Below are 18390 nucleotides of genomic sequence, written 5' to 3'. Positions count from 1 at the left end.
TAAACTGCCACGATCATGGCAGCGTGCGATACAGATATACGTTTTAAATGAATAAAATAATACATATTTTTATTATGCATGTATGTACTATTCCTTTCCTGACCTACATGCATCCTTGGGAACTTGTCCTCTCAATATGTTAAGGAAGAACGCATGGACGTTTGGCCACATTGAGGAAGGGAAATTTTCAGATAGTCAGTGTTAGTAAAATGCTGTTTAGTCATGTAAATTCCTTTGAAAATTGCCCTCTACTTGTGGCATGGTTTGGCACAGAGCCTTGAAAATCAGTTTGAAAAATTGTAATTTAATATATAACTCGAAAAGAAGCGTGACAGGGACCGAAGGTCAGGACTGGAAGACTATTTTGTCTGCAGTGTTTTGTACTGACTGAAGCGATGTTTGAAAAAAAGGAAACCAATAAGGATGATGAGATCAGGTTACAGGAGAGGATTTGGTGGCAGAGCTGGAGAGGGAGAGTATGATTTTGATAATGCTGTGGTGGATCTTCGAGGCATCATCAGATAAATGGATGAATAAACTCGCCATCAAATCAAATTTATCAGATTTTTCAACGTCAACCATTTTTCTGCTGTGATGCCAAGCAGTCAGGGCTAGCCAGAGAACAGCCTCCAGGCTAGACTCTGGCAATAATCTTTATTAGAGATGTAAATCAGAACCGGAATCAGTTCGGATTCCGTTCTGATTCACATGTGGTTTTTTTTTCATTGGGCCCGATCATGGTTTTGTTTATCGGCTGCGCCCGAGCCGATAAACAAAAAACCCACCAGACCCTTTAAAACTAATCCCTTTGCTTCCCCCACCCCCGACCCCACCAAAAACATTTTACAGGTACCTGGTGGTCCAGTGGGGGTCCCGGGAGCGGCCCCTGTCACATGGAGGGAGCACTGGATGGCCGGCGCCATCTTTAAAAATGGTGCCGGCCATCCAGTGCTCCCTCCATGTGACAGGGGCCAGCCAATGGCACGGATACCCTGTCACATGGTAAGGGCAAAGGGCCATCGGCGCCATTTTGATTAGTGGCAGCCGACGGCCCGGGAGCGGGAGATCGCTCCCGGTACCCCCAGGTACCTGTAAAATGTTTTTGGGGGGGGTCGGGGGGGTGGGGGGAAGCAAAGGGATTAGTTTTAAAGGGTCGGGGTGGGTTTAGGGGTTATTTTTGTGTGCCGTTTTTCCCGCCCTCCCCCAAAACGATAAGAGAACCCCCACGATCAATATCATGGAGTTTTCCTATTGTTTCGGGGGAGCCCCCGATTTCTGACGATTTTGAAAATATCGACGATATTTTCAATCGTCCGAAGCCCGATTCACATCCCTAATCTTTATAAGTATCCTTATTGTCAAACAATAATAAACATAACAGTAGGCTGGTTTGAGCACTTCAATTCACAATTGTAATTTACAGTTCGTATTCTTGAGGCTTCTGTCTCTTCCTCTAGGCCTCCTTCATCTCTCTGGCCCTGGTCTCTTATCCTCGCTTGCAGGACTCTACCCTCTCCCAGAAACCCTTGAGGACTTGAGAGTTAAGGAGGACCAGTACAGAGAGGTGTTCTTGGTCCTTTAAGATATTCTGAGGGCGTTCCTTACGTGCTCCCTTACATACCCTGCCCCTTCTCTCGGCCTTGTCAGGCTGGGCATTCAGCCATGCCTGGGCTAATTCCCGGCTCCTCCTCACCAGTGACCCACCCTTGAGTTGGCTACCCTGATTCCCTGTGCGTAGGCCTACAGGGTCATAAACTGGGGACAATCATGTCCCAGAATAATCGGGTATGGGAGCTGAGGAAGGACTCTTACTTCCATAATAGTACATGCTCTCCCTTACTTAAATACATGCTCTCCCTTACTTAAATATACAGGCTCTCAATCATACACTTACATAAATTCTGTGTCTCGCATCCACAAGGATGTCAATCACCCACACATGCCCTCTCTCTCACACACACCTGCACATAAGAACATAAGAAATTGCCATACTGAGTCAGACCAAGGGTCCATCAAGCCCAGCATCCTGTTTCCAGCACTTGCCAATACAGGCTACAAGTACCTGGCAAATACCCAGAAACTAAGTATATCCCACGTTACTGATGCTAGTAATAGCAGTGGCTGGTAATGGACTTCTCCTCCAAGAACTTATCCAAACCATTTTTAAACCCAGCTACACTAACTGCACTAACCACATCCCCTGGCAACAAATTCCAGAGTTTAACTTTGTGTTGAGTGAAAAAGAATTTTCTTTGATTAGTTTTGAATGTACTACATGCTAACTTCATGGAGTGCCCCATAGTCCTTCTATTATCCGAAAGAGTAAATAACCGATTCACATTTACCCGTTCTAGACCTCTCATGATTTTAAAGACTTCTATCATATCCCTCCTCAGCTGTCTCTTCTCCAAGCTGAACAGTCCTAACCTCTTTAGTCTTTCCTCATAGGAGAGCTGTTCCATCCCCTTTATCATTTTGGTTGCTCTTCTCTGTACTTTCTCCATCACTTCTATATCTTTCTTGAGATGCGGCGACCACAATTGTACACAGTATTCAAGGTATGGTCTTACCATGGAGCGATACAGAGGCATTATGACATTCTCCGTTTTATTAACCATTCCCTTCCTAATAATTCCTAACATTCTGTTTGCTTTTTTTGACTACCACAGCACACTGAACCGACGATTTCAAAGTATTATCCACCATGACACTTAGATCTCTTTCCTGGGCTCTCTCTCTCTCACACACACACACACACACACACATGCACTCCCTCACACAGAGGGGTAGATTTTAAAAAAGCGCGCCTTCGCGTACTTTTGTTGGCGCATCAGGCGCAAACAAAAGTATGCTGGATTTTAGTAGATAAGCGCGTAGTCATGCGTATCTGCTAAAATCCTGGATCGGCACGTGCAAGGCTGCCGATTTCGTGTAGCCGGCGTGCGCCAAGCCGCACTGCCTACCTCCGTTCCCTCCGAGGCCGCTCCGAAATCGGAGCGGCCTCGGAGGGAATTCGCTTTCGCCCTCCCCTCACCTTCCCCTCCCTTCCTCTACCTAACCCACCCCCCTGGCCCTGTCTAAAACCCCCCCTACCTTTGTCGGGGGATTTACGCCTCCCGGAGGGAGAAGTAAATCCCCGCGCGCCAGCGGGCCACTAGCGCGCCGAGACGCGACCTGGGGGCAGTTCCGGAGGGCACAGCCACGCCCCCGGACCGCCCTGGGCCGAAACCACGCCCCTGGGCCCGCCCCCGAAACGCCGCGCCGATCGGCCCCGCCCCCGACACGCCCCCGACACACCCCCTTGAAAAACCCCGGGACTTACGCGAGTCCCGGGGCTCTGCGCGTGCCGGCAGGCCTATGGAACATAGGCGCACCGGCGCGCAAGGCCCTGCTCGCGTAAATCCGCCCGGATTTACGCGAGCAGGGCTTTTAAAATCCACCCCACAGGCTGTCAATCACACATACATAGAGGCTGTCAATCACAGACTTACATACATGCCTTCTCAAACACACATGCTCACTCACTCTCTCTCTCTCTCTCCCCCCACCGAAGAACAACTGATAGCAGCAACAGCCTCTTCTTCTAACCCTTGCGGCCTCAAGAAAGGTGTCCCATCGGCTGCAGGGGCTGCTGTTGTTCCTCTTTTTTCTGGGCCGATGCTGCCCACGCTTGTAAATGACCATGGACTCTTCTTCCCTTGTGTGTAGCAGCTGCACACCACTTCCTCTTCTGGGCCATGGGGCTGGGATGAAGAGACCATGCTGCTAGTGCCGCTGACTCCAGCTATTCTTCCACATTCCGCTTGGGCTATCAGTATTTCAAGCCCGAGCAGAAGAGTTTGCATCTTGCTGGGGGTAAAGGGGAGCAGCTGTACCAATGGGGGACCAGGAAGTGTAGCGACACACCTGCATGTGCTTGGTGAATGGCGACACACCGGTTGAGAACTGCTGCTTTAAAGTATTCTGAGAGAGTTCCTTACATGCTCCCTCACACTGCATATACATTACCATATGTCCAATATTTGTGCATGTACTTTTCTGTTAACTGAACAAAAAAATATAACAGAATCTATGAAATTTGAACCAGGTCAGATAATCCAACAGATTTCCAGGTTTGATGAAACTGCAGTTAAGTTCTGCTGAATCATCTTAAATAAGGAAACTCTATTCCAAGCAATGTTTTAAACAAATGTGAAAAGAAATGAATAAATGTACAATATCAGGAGCCATACAAAAAGAAACTCCATACCAGTAATTCTGTAAGTGAAACCCCTCCTATTTTTAATGCTTTTAGATCTCAAAATTGCCATACGAAAAATGAAACTGGCCTCATAAAATTATACTGCTAATAATCACTAGGGGTGTGCAAGTGCATTGATTTTTTTTTGTGTGTCATTTTTGTTTCGGGTTGTTATCTGATTTCGTTTTTAAAATGGTTTGGGTGGTGTTTATTTCGGGTTTCCCTAATTTTAGAGTTAGTGTGTACTAATGGGACTTAGTGCGCACTAACCGGATGTCAGCGTGCACTAACTGAAAATGTTACAGAGTGTCAATTGGGGAGCAGTTTGTTAGCTAGAGGTATGGTTCTGCATTCCTATTTGCTGTCTCATTAGTTACTTGTTTGTGCTGTCAAGATTGCAAAGTGGTGTTTGTGGGGGGATGGCCAGTGCCTGGTAAAAAAAAATGTAAATAAACAAGTGATATAATAATAGCATCAAGATCTAGTCAGCAAAAGCTTTTAATGCAATTGCATATATTGAATTCACTAATCCCTTTGTATTTTAGGAAAGTGGCCCTGGCATTTTGGGATATGCTTAATTTGAATTCCCCTGGTGTCTATCTATGTACTTGTATTGGGAGGGGGGGTGACTGGTGAGAGAAGAAGTGACTGGGGTGACCGGTGGGAGAGAAACTGGTTGGGGTGGTGACTGGTAAGAGAGAGAAGCAGTCTGGTATGTGTGTGGGGTAACCTGTCACCCAATAGAATCACCCTAGTCACCCCTCACATACACCAGGCTGCCTCTCTCTTTCCAAAATGTCACCCCATACAGTCACCCCAGTCACCCCTCTCACACACAACAGGCTATCTCTCTCTCACCGGTCACCCTATACAGTCACTTCAGTCACTCATCCTCTTATCAGTCACCTCCACACATACTAGGCTGCCTTTTTCTCACCAGACACCACCACAACCAATCTCTAACCCTCTTGTCACCCATACAGTCACTCCCTTTCACATACCAGGCTGCCTCTCTTTTTCACCAATCACCACCTCAACCAGTCTCTCTCCCCCACCTGACATGCCATACAACACCCCAGTCACTCCCCCTCTCACCAGTCAACCCACACACCAGGCTGCCTCTCTCTCGTCAGTCACCACCCCTACCATTCTTTATCCCACCTGTCACCCCAGTCACTCTTCCTCTCACCAGTCACCCCCCACATATCAGGTTACCTCTCTCTCATTAGTCACCATCTCAACCAGTCTCTCTCCTCCACCTGACATATCATACAGTCACAAGAGTCAATACTCCTCTCACCAATCACCCCATACACACCAAGATGCCTCTTTCTCACCAGTCACCACCCCAACCAGTCTCCCTCCTAGCTGTCACCCTATTCAGTCACCCCAGTCACACCCCCTCTCACTAGTCACCCACACACACATACCAGGCTGCCTCTCTCTCACCAGTCATCATCTCAACCAGTCTTTCTCCCCCACCTGTCACCCCAATCACTCCCCCTCTTACTAGTCTCCCCCACATATCAGGCTGCCTCTCTCTCACCAGTCACCACCTCAACCATTCTCTCTTCCCCATCTGTCACTCCATACAATAACCCCAGTCACTCCCCCTCTCACCAGGCTGCCTCTCTCTCAACAGTCATCACATCAACCAGTCTCTCTTCCATCTGTCATCCCATAAAGTCACCTCAGTCACTTCCCCTCTCACCAGTCACCCCCTACATACCAGATTACCTCTATCACCAGTCACCAACTTAACCAGTCTTTCTTCCACCTGTCATCCAATACAGTCACTCTAGTCACTCCCCCTCTCACCAGTCACCCCCACATACACCAGGGGGAATTGAAATTATGCATATCCCAAAATGCCAAGGCCCTTTCCTAAAATACAAAGGGACTGGCAAATTCAAAATATACATTTGCATTACATGCTTGTACTGACTAGAACTTGTTGCTATTATTACATAACTTGTTTTCACTTGTTACCAGGTACTGCCCATCCCCCACAAACACTACCTTGAAACTTTGGCAGCACAAACAACAGGTCAATCCAGTAAAGTGCGGCCACGTTTACCCTGCTCCTAACCCGCTTTCTACTCACTTTCCGGCTGCGTTAGCCCTTCTTGCGATCCACAATCCCCTTTAACCTACTCTTACCGCGTCCTTAAATCCCCGGATAACCCCTTCCGCACGCGGCATGTATATTACATGTAAACGATCGAATTAGCTATTCCCTACCATCCAGTAACGCGCACCCCGACTATCGCTTTTTTACCCTGCCGTTTTGCCGCACATTTAACCTGCTAACTTACCGCCTACCCCTACCCCTGCGTTAGAGGCAGGGGTAAGGGTAGGCGGCAAACTTTCCCCCAGCCCCCGCTCACCTGCCCTGGCCGTGTCCATGGGTGCTGGTCTCCGGGGCAGCCCCAGTCCTCTCCCCTCCTCCCAAAGCAACAAAAGCGAAAAAAATCGAAAAAGCAAAAAAAAAAAGTTGCAAGAGAGAGAGGGGAGAGAGGACGGGCAATCCAATGCTCGGGATTGCCAGTCCTCTCTCCCCTCCTCCCGAGGCAAGGCGCGAAAAGCAGCCTTGCTCCGGGAGGAGGGGAGAGAGGACTGGCAGTGTAAAGCGACGAAGCGACTTACTTTTTTTGCAGTCCCCCTCCGGAGACGGACATCGGCGAGGACGACCGCGGCTCCCCTCCCCTGCCTCCAGCTGCCCGCGAAGATAGACGCATTGCACAGGCGAAAGCGGCCCCTGTTCGTGCAATTGGGCCGCTCAAGGCGTGACGTCATGACGTTTGGCGTCACGGCATGTGACATCACGTCTTGAGCGACCCAATTGCACGCACAGGGGCCGCTTTCGCCTGTGCGATGCGTCTATCTTCGCGGGCAGCTGGAGGCAGGGGAGCCACAGTCGTCCTCGCCGATGTCCGTCTCCGGAGGGGGGCTGCAAAAAAAGTAAGTCGCTTCGTCGCTTTACACTGCCAGTCCTCTCTCCCCTCCTCCCGGAGCAAGGCTGCTTTTCGCGCCTTGCTTCGGGAGGAGGGGAGAGGGGACTGGCAATCCCGAGCGTAGGATTGCCCGTCTTCTCTCCCCTCTCTCTTGCTACTTTTTTTTTTTTTTTTCACTTTTTTCCACTTTCATTGCTTGCTTCGGGAGGAGGGAAGAGAGGGCTGACAATCCCGAGCGTCGGAGAACTGTCCACTTCCTGGTACCTGTCGTTTCAAATGTCATTTGAAATGACATTTGAAATGACAGATACCAGGGTGTCCGTGAAGCGTTAGGCCCGCGCACCCAGGTGCTGTATAGTGCTCTATACAGTAAAATGGGTTGCGCGGGCCTAACGCTTCATGGACGCTTCTTAGACGCAGCTTGCATTTGCAAGCTATTTACATACAGGATCGAGCGGTAGGTGAGCTGGACTGTGCGTGCGGCAACCGCGGGTGCGCCGGGCACTAACGCAGCTCTTCCTACCGCTCGTTACTGGATTGACCTGTAAGTAACTAAGGAGACAGCCAATGGGAATGCAGAACCATACCTCTAGCTAACAAACTGCTCCCTTAATTGACACTTTTTAACTTATTGGTAACATTTTTAGTTAGTGTGCGCTAACCCAAAATACTAATTTTTTACAATATTTTGTCATTTTTTCTTTCGTTTTGAGGCACTCCCAAAACAAGACAAAATAGACAATTTCATTGCCATTGTCTATTTTGTTTGAAACGAATGCACATCCCTAATAATCACATCTGAGATCTTTTCACAAGGTCAACTTTAAACCTTTCATTAAATATAAATTGGCAATAACACATTTAATAGTCCATTAACCAATAAAGAGAAACAATTATAGAAACAAATTGAATACTGAAGGACTGGCATGATCATACGTGCCATTTGCAAGGCTCTAATTGCTGAGATTATACAGATAGAGTACTTGTGATTACCTCTGCTATTCAATGAAGAATATAAAAATAGTACGAAAGAAGCATTTTAAGTAGGGAATGAAAACTTGGAGGCCAGGGCTTAAAGTCTCCTAAATTATTTCCCAGAATCCCACCCCCTGATGAAATCAAGCTCGTGCTTGCATCAAGAGATCAGCGTAGCAAGCCCACGAAGTTTGACATTGCTTGCTTCTGCTGCTAGGTATTGATTCAAAATCTTTACCACAGCTGAGCTCTAGTCAGCTCTGATTGAATTTGAATTCTGTTGGAGGTGACTGCCCAGCAACTTATTCCTCCAGAAATATCAAAGGTTCCTATACTTGGATCAATGAAAACTATGAATTGCGAATCTTACCGCCACTTGGTACTTACACAAATTTACAGCTACAAATTTATTTTCTGTGTCAGGTGAACAAAAATAATAGCATCCTGCATTTGAAAAAGGTAGCCAAGTAACCCCAGGCTTCTTGAACAAACTGAATAAACTCCATTTATGTGAGATTTTAGGTTGGCCTGCTCTATAGCACCTAATGCATTAATTAGCAGCAAATATAACCCACATCCTTTATTATAGCTTCAGGACAATATGTAGTCCTGGGGGAATTCTGTACTACTGCGGCGTGCAGAATTTGCGCAGAATTCCCCCCTGAGCAGAATTGCCATTTTCTGCATAGAATTACCAAATTCTGTGCAGAAAATAGCAGAGGAGACCCCGACATGCCAGGAATGGAGTGCGAGAAGATGAAGGCCCGCATGTGCTGCAGGATGCGCTCTGCTTGCGGTGAAGATGAAGGCCCGGGCGTGCCGTTTGTGGCGAAAATGGAAGGCCCCCATATGCTGCAAACGGAATATGCTCCGATCGCGGCAAAGATGGAAGGCCCCCGTGTGCCGTGAATGGAGTATGCTCCACTCGCGGTGAAGATAAAGGCCCCGGTGAGAGAGAGAGAGTTGTGTGTGTGTGTGTGGGAGAGGAGAGGGAGAGGGATGTAAGAAAGGGGAGGGGTGTGGCGGAGGGGAGGGTGAGAGCAGGGAGAGGGGTGTGAGAGAGGGGAGGTGAGAGAGAGCATGGGAGGTGAGAGAGCGCAGGGGATGCTTGAGTGTGGGTTTCAGAGAGAGGGAGCCTATATGAGAAGATTGTGAAGGAGTGTGTATGTGTGTGAGAGATTGGGAGCTCGTGTGTATGAAAAAGGAATCGAGTGTATGTGAGGGTGCTAGGCTGTGTGAAGAGATTGTGTATGTGTGAGACAGAGCCTGTGTGAAGGGCTGCGTGAGAGAGAGACATAGGTAGCCTGTGTGAGGATGTGTGTGAAAGAGAAAGGGAGCTTGTGTGGGTGTGTATGCAAGAGAGAGGGCCCTGTATGAGGGGATGTGTGTGTGGGAGAGAGAGTGAGAGAGCCTGTATGAGGGTGTGTGTATGTGTACTAGAGAGAGGGAGCATGTGTGAGAGAGGGAGGGACAGAGGGAGCCTGTGTGAGGGGCAGTACCGAGAACTGTGTCAAACTCTGGGACTGGCGCACAAAAACTTAAAATTCTGCAAAATTCTGCAAACTTTATATTGGTCAAAATAACACAATTTACATGACAGTCTTTAAGTAATTACATTTTAAATTAATACAGAAAAAAGTTATTAAAGATGCAGAATTTTAAATATTTTGAGCAGAATTTCCCTAGAAATTCACTGTAAGTGTCCATTCCACTCGCTCTCACTACTCCCTTGCTCACTTTGCCCTCTCAGGCTCCAACTCCTTCACCTGCCAGTATCTCTCTCCTCCACCACTAGGTTCAACCCCTTCCACTCTATCGCCAGTCCCAGAGTTTGACTTTGTAGAAATGGGGAAATATCTGGAGTAAGAACTTGAAGACTGGGAGAAAATGGTTGAACAACAGTGGGCCAAACTAAAAGGAGCAATTACATAAGAACATAAGAAAATGACATACTGGGTCAGACCAAGGGTCCATCAAGCCCAGCATCCTGTTTCCAACAGTGGCCAATCCAGGCCATAAGAACCTGGCAAGTACCCAAAAACTAAGTCTATTCCATGTAACCATTGCTAATGGCAGTGGCTATTCTCTAAGTGAACTTAATAGCAGGTAATGGACTTCTCCTCCAAGAACTTATCCAATCCTTTTTTAAACACAGCTATACTAACTGCACTAACCACATTCTCTGGCAACAAATTCCAGAGTTTAATTGTGCGTTGAGTAAAAAAGAACTTTCTCCGATTAGTTTTAAATGTGCCCCATGCTAACTTCATGGAGTGCCCCCTAGTCTTTCTACTATCCGAAAGAGTAAATAACCGATTCACATCTACTCGTTCTAGACCTCTCATGATTTTAAACACCTCTAACATATCCCCCCTCAGTCGTCTCTTCTCCAAGCTGAAAAGTCCTAACCTCTTTAGTCTTTCCTCATAGGGGAGTTGTTCCATTCCCCTTATCATTTTGGTAGCCCTTCTCTGTACCTTCTCCATTGCAATTATATATTTTTTGAGATGCAGTGACCAGAATTGTACACAGTATTCAAGGTGCGGTCTCACCATGGAGCGATACAGAGGCATTATGACATTTTCCGTTTTATTCACCATTCCTTTTCTAATAATTCCCAACATTCTGTTTGCTTTTTTGACTGCTGCAGCACCGAACCGACGATTTCAATGTGTTATCCACTATGACGCCTAGATCTCTTTCTTGGGTTGTAGCACCTAATATGGAACCCAACATTGTGTAATTATAGCATGGGTTATTTGTTAGAAAAGTAAACAAAAGTAAGAGAAATAAGAATCCAATCTGGTTCACAAAGGAGGTGGCTGATGTAATAAAAGCAAAAAAAAGCAGCTTTTAAGAAATATAAAGGATCCCAAAAAGTGGAACACAGGGAGGATTATCTGGCGAAATTGAGGGAGATGAAAAAGTAATCAAGGTGTTGCATTTCCCGGCTGCAGCAGGCCCGTGGCCGGCTCCACTCACCCCCGACGCCCAGGACCTGGACCTGGCCTGTCGTCCCTGGCAGCGGTAGGCAGCCGCCTATGCGCCCGTGCTCCGCCTGTGCTCCCAGGCCCCTCTGCTGTTCTTGCGGTCTCCTCCGGTGCTGGCCAGGTCTCCCCACGTGCATTGCAGGGCGACGCCGCCACCTCCTAGTTTCTGGCCTGTCCGCCTTAGGCAGCACGCGCACCCTCTCTGGCTTTAAAGGGACAGTGGCGGGAAAGCCTCCCACAGCCCCGGATGATGACATCACTAAGCCTCCATATATAAGGCAGTCCATGCCACTCAGACTTTGCCTTGGCAACAGGTCTCCACGCTTCTTGTCGTGTGCTTCGTTGTTCGTTCCAGTTCCTGTTCCAGTGTTCCAGTACCTGCTCCTTGTTCCATTACCTGTTCCAGTACCTGTACCAGCGTTCCAGTACCTGTTCCAGCTTCCTGCTCCTTTTACCCTTCGGACGGATCTCCCTGGCTTTGACTTCTGCTTGAACCTGACCTTGTCTCCAGCCGCCTGCCCTCTGCTTGAATCTGACTTTGTCTTCAGTCGCCTGTCCAGATCCTGGCTCGGACGTGGTCCTGTCTTAGGGCTGACCTAACTTACAGTTCGGACTTAGCCTTGTTCCTAACCATGCCTCCTGCTTTAGTATGACTGGACTTTGGAACCCGGTCTTGTCTTCAGCTCGGCCTGACTCACGGACCGGACTTGCCTCTCCCTCAGTCAGTTCAGCCTTGAATCCTGCTTTGCCATTGCTTCTTGGCACCCTGCCTTGGGCACCCACTCCGGGATCAACCACATGGAGGCCCACCTAAGTCCAGCTGGCCCCGGTGCCCAAGGGCTCAACCTGCAGGGATCGAGGGCTGGTATTGGCGAAGCTCCAGTTGGCCTCCGCTTCCCGTTTGGCCTCACCTCCCAATGATGGGGACCCATGGGGGCTTCCTCCACGGGTAGTGCCAACACCACCACCACCGCAACAAAAGGTCCATAGTGGTTTAGTGAAATTGAAAGGGGATAAGGATCAATGGGTGGAGAGAGATGAAGAATTAGCAGAAATATTAAACAAATACTTCAGTTCAGTGTTCACTAAGGAAGACCCTGGAGAAGGACCGTCACTTGTTATCAAAACTGTAGAAGGGGGTGGAGTAGATGAAACTCCATTTATGGAATATAATGTAAGGGAAGAGCTAAGAAAACTGAAAGTGGACTGAAAGCCATGAGGCCTGATGAGATTCACCCCAGAATACTGGCGGGTCTGCTGTGTGACCTGTTCAATAGATCCCTGGAAAAGAGTGTAGTACCTAGTGACTGGAGAAGAGTGGTGGTGGTCCAGCTTCACAAGAGTGGGAGCAGAGAAGAGGCTGGAAACTACAGGCCGGTTAGCATCACCTTGGTGGTGAGAAAATTAATGGAGACTCTTCTGAAGGGAAGGATAGTGAACTATCTACAATCCAGTAGGTTGATCGATCAGAAGCAGCATGGATTCACCAGGGAAAGGTCCTGTCAGACGAATCTAATTGATTTCTTTGATTGGATGACTAGAGAACTGGATCAGGGAAGAGCATTCGATGTAATTTACTTGGATTTTAGTAAAGCTTTTGATACAGTCCCACATAGAAGACTCATCAACAAAATGAGAAGCTTGGGAGTCTTACGATTCTGCTTGTGAGCTAGACTCTCAAGCAGTGTTACGACTGTCGCTGCCCGACGTCTCCCCTCTGCCCTCCTTACCTCTCTGGCGACTCCTCCCATGGTTGATGGATGTTTGGCTGCCGCGGCATCTGCCTGCCATCCTCTCTGGCATCCCCGGTCAGGCTTGGGCGCTGCCTCCCGCCATTCTGTCCAGCTGCTTTAGGGTACGCGCGCCGCGCAGCCCTGCTTCAAATATTTTCTTTGGCGTGAACCTCAGGGGCATCCCCCTGTGATGATGTCATGCATCCCGGATATAAAAAGCCTATGCTACTGCTAGCTAATCGAGTTAGCAAAGGGATTCCTTATGGATGGGATTCACTCTCTGTACCTAGCTACTCTGCCTCTCCATTATTGGATTTACTCTATTTGGGGTACCCACTCTTTGGGGGCCTCTCTCTTCTCTTTCAGGTCGCTGTCTGGAACCAGTATTCGCTCCTCGAGGGCTCATATTCCTGGACTCACTGCCTGGACTTCACTTCTGCCTGGAAGATACCGCTGCCTACACCATCAGTGAGTTACTATCTACTTCTCTCAGAGCTTTGCCTGGAACCAGGTACTCGCTCCTCGAGGGCCTGCCTCTATTCCAGCTCCTGTGATTCCTACCGAGAGAAACCGCTGTGTTGAGTACTCAACCAACGAGGCTCTATTCCAGAACCCTGCCTATACTTCATTGTACTCACTATCTCTGTTTCTCTTCTCTACAGCACAGCCATTGTGGGATTGCTGTTCCAGAGCCTGAGGGACTACAAGCCCAGCCAGGCTTCATCTCTGCTCACTACTGCCACCTCTGGTGGCTCCTCAACACTGTTAATAAAAGATCTATCTGTGTTGGGTGTCCTAAGCTGAGCCTGACCTGTGGACCCTCACGGGACTTCCCCCCGTGGGCGTGGTCAGCAGCCACAGTGTCCAAGGGTCCATCCAAAACCTTACAAACAATAACAAGCAGCCTCTTACCTCTCCACTGCCAACACCGCCGAAGTTCCCTCACAGCCTGGAGGCTGCCGCCAGTTTCACCACTCCCCGCAGCAGGGAGCTGCCCCTCTTCATGGCCGGGACGCCACTGCTATCCCTCTTCACGGCCTGGAGGCCGCCGCTGACTCCGCTGCTTTTCCTGCAGCCTGGGCACCGCCTCCTCCATTCTTCGCAGCTAGGCCGCCATCAGCTCTTCTCTTCAGCGGCCCATAGGCTGCCCAAAGCTCCCCTTCCATGGCCTGGAGGCCACCCCATAGCTCCCCTTCCACGGCCCAGATGCCGCCATTACCCAGGTCCTCTTCTGCGGCCAGGCGGCCACTCCGGAACTCCTCTTCATGCAGCAGGAAGCCGCCATCATTCTTCTTTCTTTGCGGCAGGGAGCCACTGTCGTCAGGGCCTGATTCCTTCTGTGTGGCAGGACGCCACTCTCCAAGGTCCTGCCTTCTTCCTAGGTGCACGGCTGCACCTCCTTTCTTCTTTTAAAGGGCCAGCAGTGAACTGTCCATCTGGGCTCCTCCTGCTGACGTCCTCTAGGCGTTTCCTCTTCAGCCATATAAAGAGGGCCTCCCTTCACTCAGTCTTCACCTTCGCAAGGAGTTGGTCATGGAGTCGGACTGCTCCTAGATCTTCAGTTCCAGCCCTTCATTCCAGGATTCCTCTGTGATCCTTCTTCACTTCTTCAAGGCACTCTGTTCCTCGTTGGTACTCCTTGTCTTCGTCCATGATTCCTGAACCTCCGTCATCATCTTCGTTCCATGTTCTGGTCTCTCGTCTGATCCCATCCTCTTGTCTCTAGATGTCCAGATGTCTCCTTGTCTTCAGATGTCCAGATGTCCCCTTGTCTTCAGATGTCTTCGTCCATCATGTTCCAGATGTCCTTGAGGTCCTCCTCTCTAGAGGTCCCTGATGTCCAAGATGCCATAGATGTCTAGACGCCTTGATGTCCTGGTGTTCTGAGGTACCGGTGTCCTTTTGTTTCCGACGTCTTACGTTCCAGTCCTGATGTTTCCACGTTCCAAGTCCTGATGTTCCGAGTTCCAAGTTCCGAGTCTTGATCCTGATGTCCTTTGTCCAGTTCTGATCCTGAAGTACTATCAGTTCTTAGCTCCGGGTTCGCCATGGACCTCATCTCCAGCTGACCTTTCCTGGGAGTAAATCCGTATCTATCCAGTGTCCATGTCTGGTGGCTGGAGCCCTCTTCTGGTTGGATCTGTCTTCGAGCACTGCCCGGATTCCTCCTTTGTCCTGAGCCTCAGTCCTGCGCATGTTCCGCTCTCTGCATGGTCCACAACCAGCCTCTTCAAGTTGTGTAGATCGCGCAGTGGGACAGGGTGGTCATTGACCAGCCCACGTCAGCTGGGTAGGGCGCCCTGAGGGGCAGTGCCAGCCTAAGCCGAGTATCCTGAGTCCTTATCCTCATCTGAGTCTTCCCAAGTTCCAAGACCTTATCGGAGTATCCGAATCTTCGCCTGACTCTCTAGAATACACCTCGGTTCTTTATCCATGTCTGAGCATCTTGCATCTGAGTTCCAAGCTACCTCATGTCCTCGTCTCGTTTGAGTTCCAAGCTACCTCATATCCTCCTCTCATCTGAGTTCCATGTTCCAAGTTCCAAGCATCCTCATTTCGTCTGTTCCAAGCTACCTCTTATCTTCGTCTCGTCTGAGCTTCCAAGTTCCAAGTGTCCTCATCTCGTCTGAGTTTCCAAGTATCAAGCATCCCCGTCTCTTCTGAGTCTCCAAGTACCAAGCATCCTCATCTCGTCTGAGTCTTCGTGTCTTCGTCTTGTCTGAGCCCCAAGCTCCACATGTCTTTGTCTCATCTGAGTCTCCAAGCATCCTCGTCTTGTTCAAGTCTTCTAACCTAGTCCAAGTCTGAGGTCCCGTCGTGTTCCAAGTTCCAGTACCATCGACTGTCCTCGACCTCTGTCCATCCTGCTGCATCTGCCGCTCCCCAGTGGCAGATCTGAAAGGGCTATTGAGTGGCCGGAGGACTACCCCAGAGATCAGCATTGCATTGCTGGGTCTCTACCGGTCCGTGCAGGTGCTGCAGAGGTTAGGGCTCGGTGGCCAGCCTGCTCCTCCCATGCTTGGACACATCTTGCCTGCCGGCACGCCCAGAGGCAGGCGTAAATAAAGAAATAAAGGTGGTGGGGGGAGGTTTAGGTAGGGCTGGGGGGTGGGTTAGATAGGGGAAGGGAGGGGAAGGTGGGGGGGGGCGGAAGGGAATGAGGAAATCCATCGGGGCTCCCCTAGGGTTCAGTGCGTGCAAGGTGCACAAGTGTGTACCCCTTTGCGTGCACTGACCCCGGATTTTATAACATGCGCACGGCTGCGCACGCATGTTATAAAATCGGGCGTAGATTTGTGCGCGACAAGTTGTGCACACAAATCTACGCCCGCGCATAGATTAAAAAATCTGGCCCTGAATGCATTGCGGGGTGAAGGGCTGATGTGCACAGAGCGAGAGACCTTGGGGGGTGATAATGTCTAATGACCTGAAGTCAACGAAGCAGTGTGATACGGCGATAGCTAAAGCCAGAAGAATGCTAGGCTGTATAGAGAGAGGAATATCTAGTAAGGAAAGGGAAATGAGGCCTCACCTGGAGTACTGTGTTCAGTTCTGGAGACCGTATCTCAAATGAGACAGGATGGAGGAGGTTCAGAGAAGGGAGACCAAAATGGTGGGTGGTCTCCATCAAATGACTTATGAGGAGAGGTTGAAGAACCTGAATATGTATACCCTGGAGGAGAGGAGGAGCAGGGTGATATGATACAGACCTTCAGATACTTGAAGGTTTTAATGATCCATGGTCGTCAACAAACTTTTTTGAAGGAGTTAATAAACATGTGGATAAAGGTGAACCGGTAGATATAGTATACTTGGATTTTCAGAAGGCGTTTGACAAAGTTCCTCATGAGAGGCTTCTAGGAAAAGTAAAAAGTCATGGGATAGGTGGCGATGTCCTTTCGTGGATTGCAAACTGGCTAAAAGACAGGAAACAGAGAGTAGGATTAAATGGGCAATTTTCTCAGTGGAAGGGAGTGGACAGTGGAGTGCCTCAGGGATCTGTATTGGGACCCTTACTGTTCAATATATTTATAAATGATCTGGAAAGAAATACGACGAGTGAGATAATCAAATTTGCAGATGACACAAAATTGTTCAGAGTAGTTAAATCACAAGCAGATTGTGATAAATTGCAGGAAGACCTTGTGAGACTGGAAAATTGGGCATCCAAATGGCAGATGAAATTTAATGTGGATAAGTGCAAGGTGATGCATATAGGGAAAAATAACCCATGCTATAATTACACAATGTTGGGTTCCATATTAGGTGCTACAACCCAAGAAAGAGATCTAGGTGTCATAGTGGATAACACACTGAAATCGTCGGTGCAGTGTGCTGCGGCAGTCAAAAAAGCAAACAGAATGTTGGGAATTATTAGAAAAGGAATGGTGAATAAAACGGAAAATGTCATAATGCCTCTGTATCGCTCCATGGTGAGACCGCACCTTGAATACTGTGTACAATTCTGGTCGCCGCATCTCAAAAAAGATATAATTGCGATGGAGAAGGTACAGAGAAGGGCTACCAAAATGATAAGGGGAATGGAACAACTCCCCTATGAGGAAAGACTAAAGAGGTTAGGACTTTTCAGCTTGGAGAAGAGACGACTGAGGGGGGATATGATAGAGGTGTTTAAAATCATGAGAGGTCTAGAACGGGTAGATGTGAATCGGTTATTTACTCTTTCGGATAGTAGAAAGACTAGGGGGCACTCCATGAAGTTAGCATGGGGCACATTTAAAACTAATCAGAGAAAGTTCTTTTTTACTCAACGCACAATTAAACTCTGGAATTTGTTGCCACAGGATGTGGTTCGTGCAGTTAGTATAGCTGTGTTTAAAAAAGGATTGGATAAGTTCTTGGAGGAGAAGTCCATTACCTGCTATTAAGTTCACTTAGAGAATAGCCACTGCCATTAGCAATGGTTACATGGAATAGACTTAGTTTTTGGGTACTTGCCAGGTTCTTATGGCCTGGATTGGCCACTGTTGGAAACAGGATGCTGGGCTTGATGGACCCTTGGTCTGACCCAGTATGGCATTTTCTTATGTTCTTATGTTCTTAAACCTTTTCCATTGGAAACAATTTAGTAGAACTAGGAGTCACAATGTGAAACTCCAGAGAGGAAGACTTAGAACTAATGTCAGGAAATATTTCTTCAATGAGAGAGTGGTAGATGCCTAGAATACCCTTCCATAGGAAGTGGTGAAGACTAATACTGTGAAGGATTTCAAAGGGGCATGGGATAAACACTGTGGATTCCTAAAGGCTATTACAGGTATTTGTGCATAACCATACATACGCATGTATGTTTGGTAGTAGACATACAAGTATTTTTTAATCTCCATGTACTTCATATGTGCAGGCTATAAATACTGTTGTAGATCCATGTGTGGCCATATATATGCGTGTATGGGGTGATGTGGTTTGAAAGTTACCCTCCCTAGTAAAGTCATTACCATGCTATTAAAATATTTAATATGGGTATGTTAAAATGT

At 48.4% G+C, this 18390-nt stretch overlaps 1 protein-coding gene across 1 annotated transcript in view; it reads right to left on the bottom strand.

Annotated features, from left to right (window-relative positions):
- The window catches only part of VWA3B (von Willebrand factor A domain containing 3B), a 632585-nt gene that overhangs the window by 69181 nt on the left and 545014 nt on the right, over positions 1-18390 (bottom strand). The window contains exon 30 of the mRNA XM_029603312.1: positions 14112-14298. Within this exon, the coding sequence (XP_029459172.1) occupies positions 14112-14298 (187 nt within the window). The remainder of the gene's footprint in view (positions 1-14111; positions 14299-18390) is intronic.

The sequence above is a fragment of the Rhinatrema bivittatum genome, chromosome 5 (assembly GCF_901001135.1).
Source record: "Rhinatrema bivittatum chromosome 5, aRhiBiv1.1, whole genome shotgun sequence".
NCBI classification, from domain to species: domain Eukaryota; kingdom Metazoa; phylum Chordata; class Amphibia; order Gymnophiona; family Rhinatrematidae; genus Rhinatrema; species Rhinatrema bivittatum.
The sequence above is the reverse complement of the archived record's forward strand: the minus strand, read 5'-3'. Positions and strand labels throughout refer to the sequence as shown.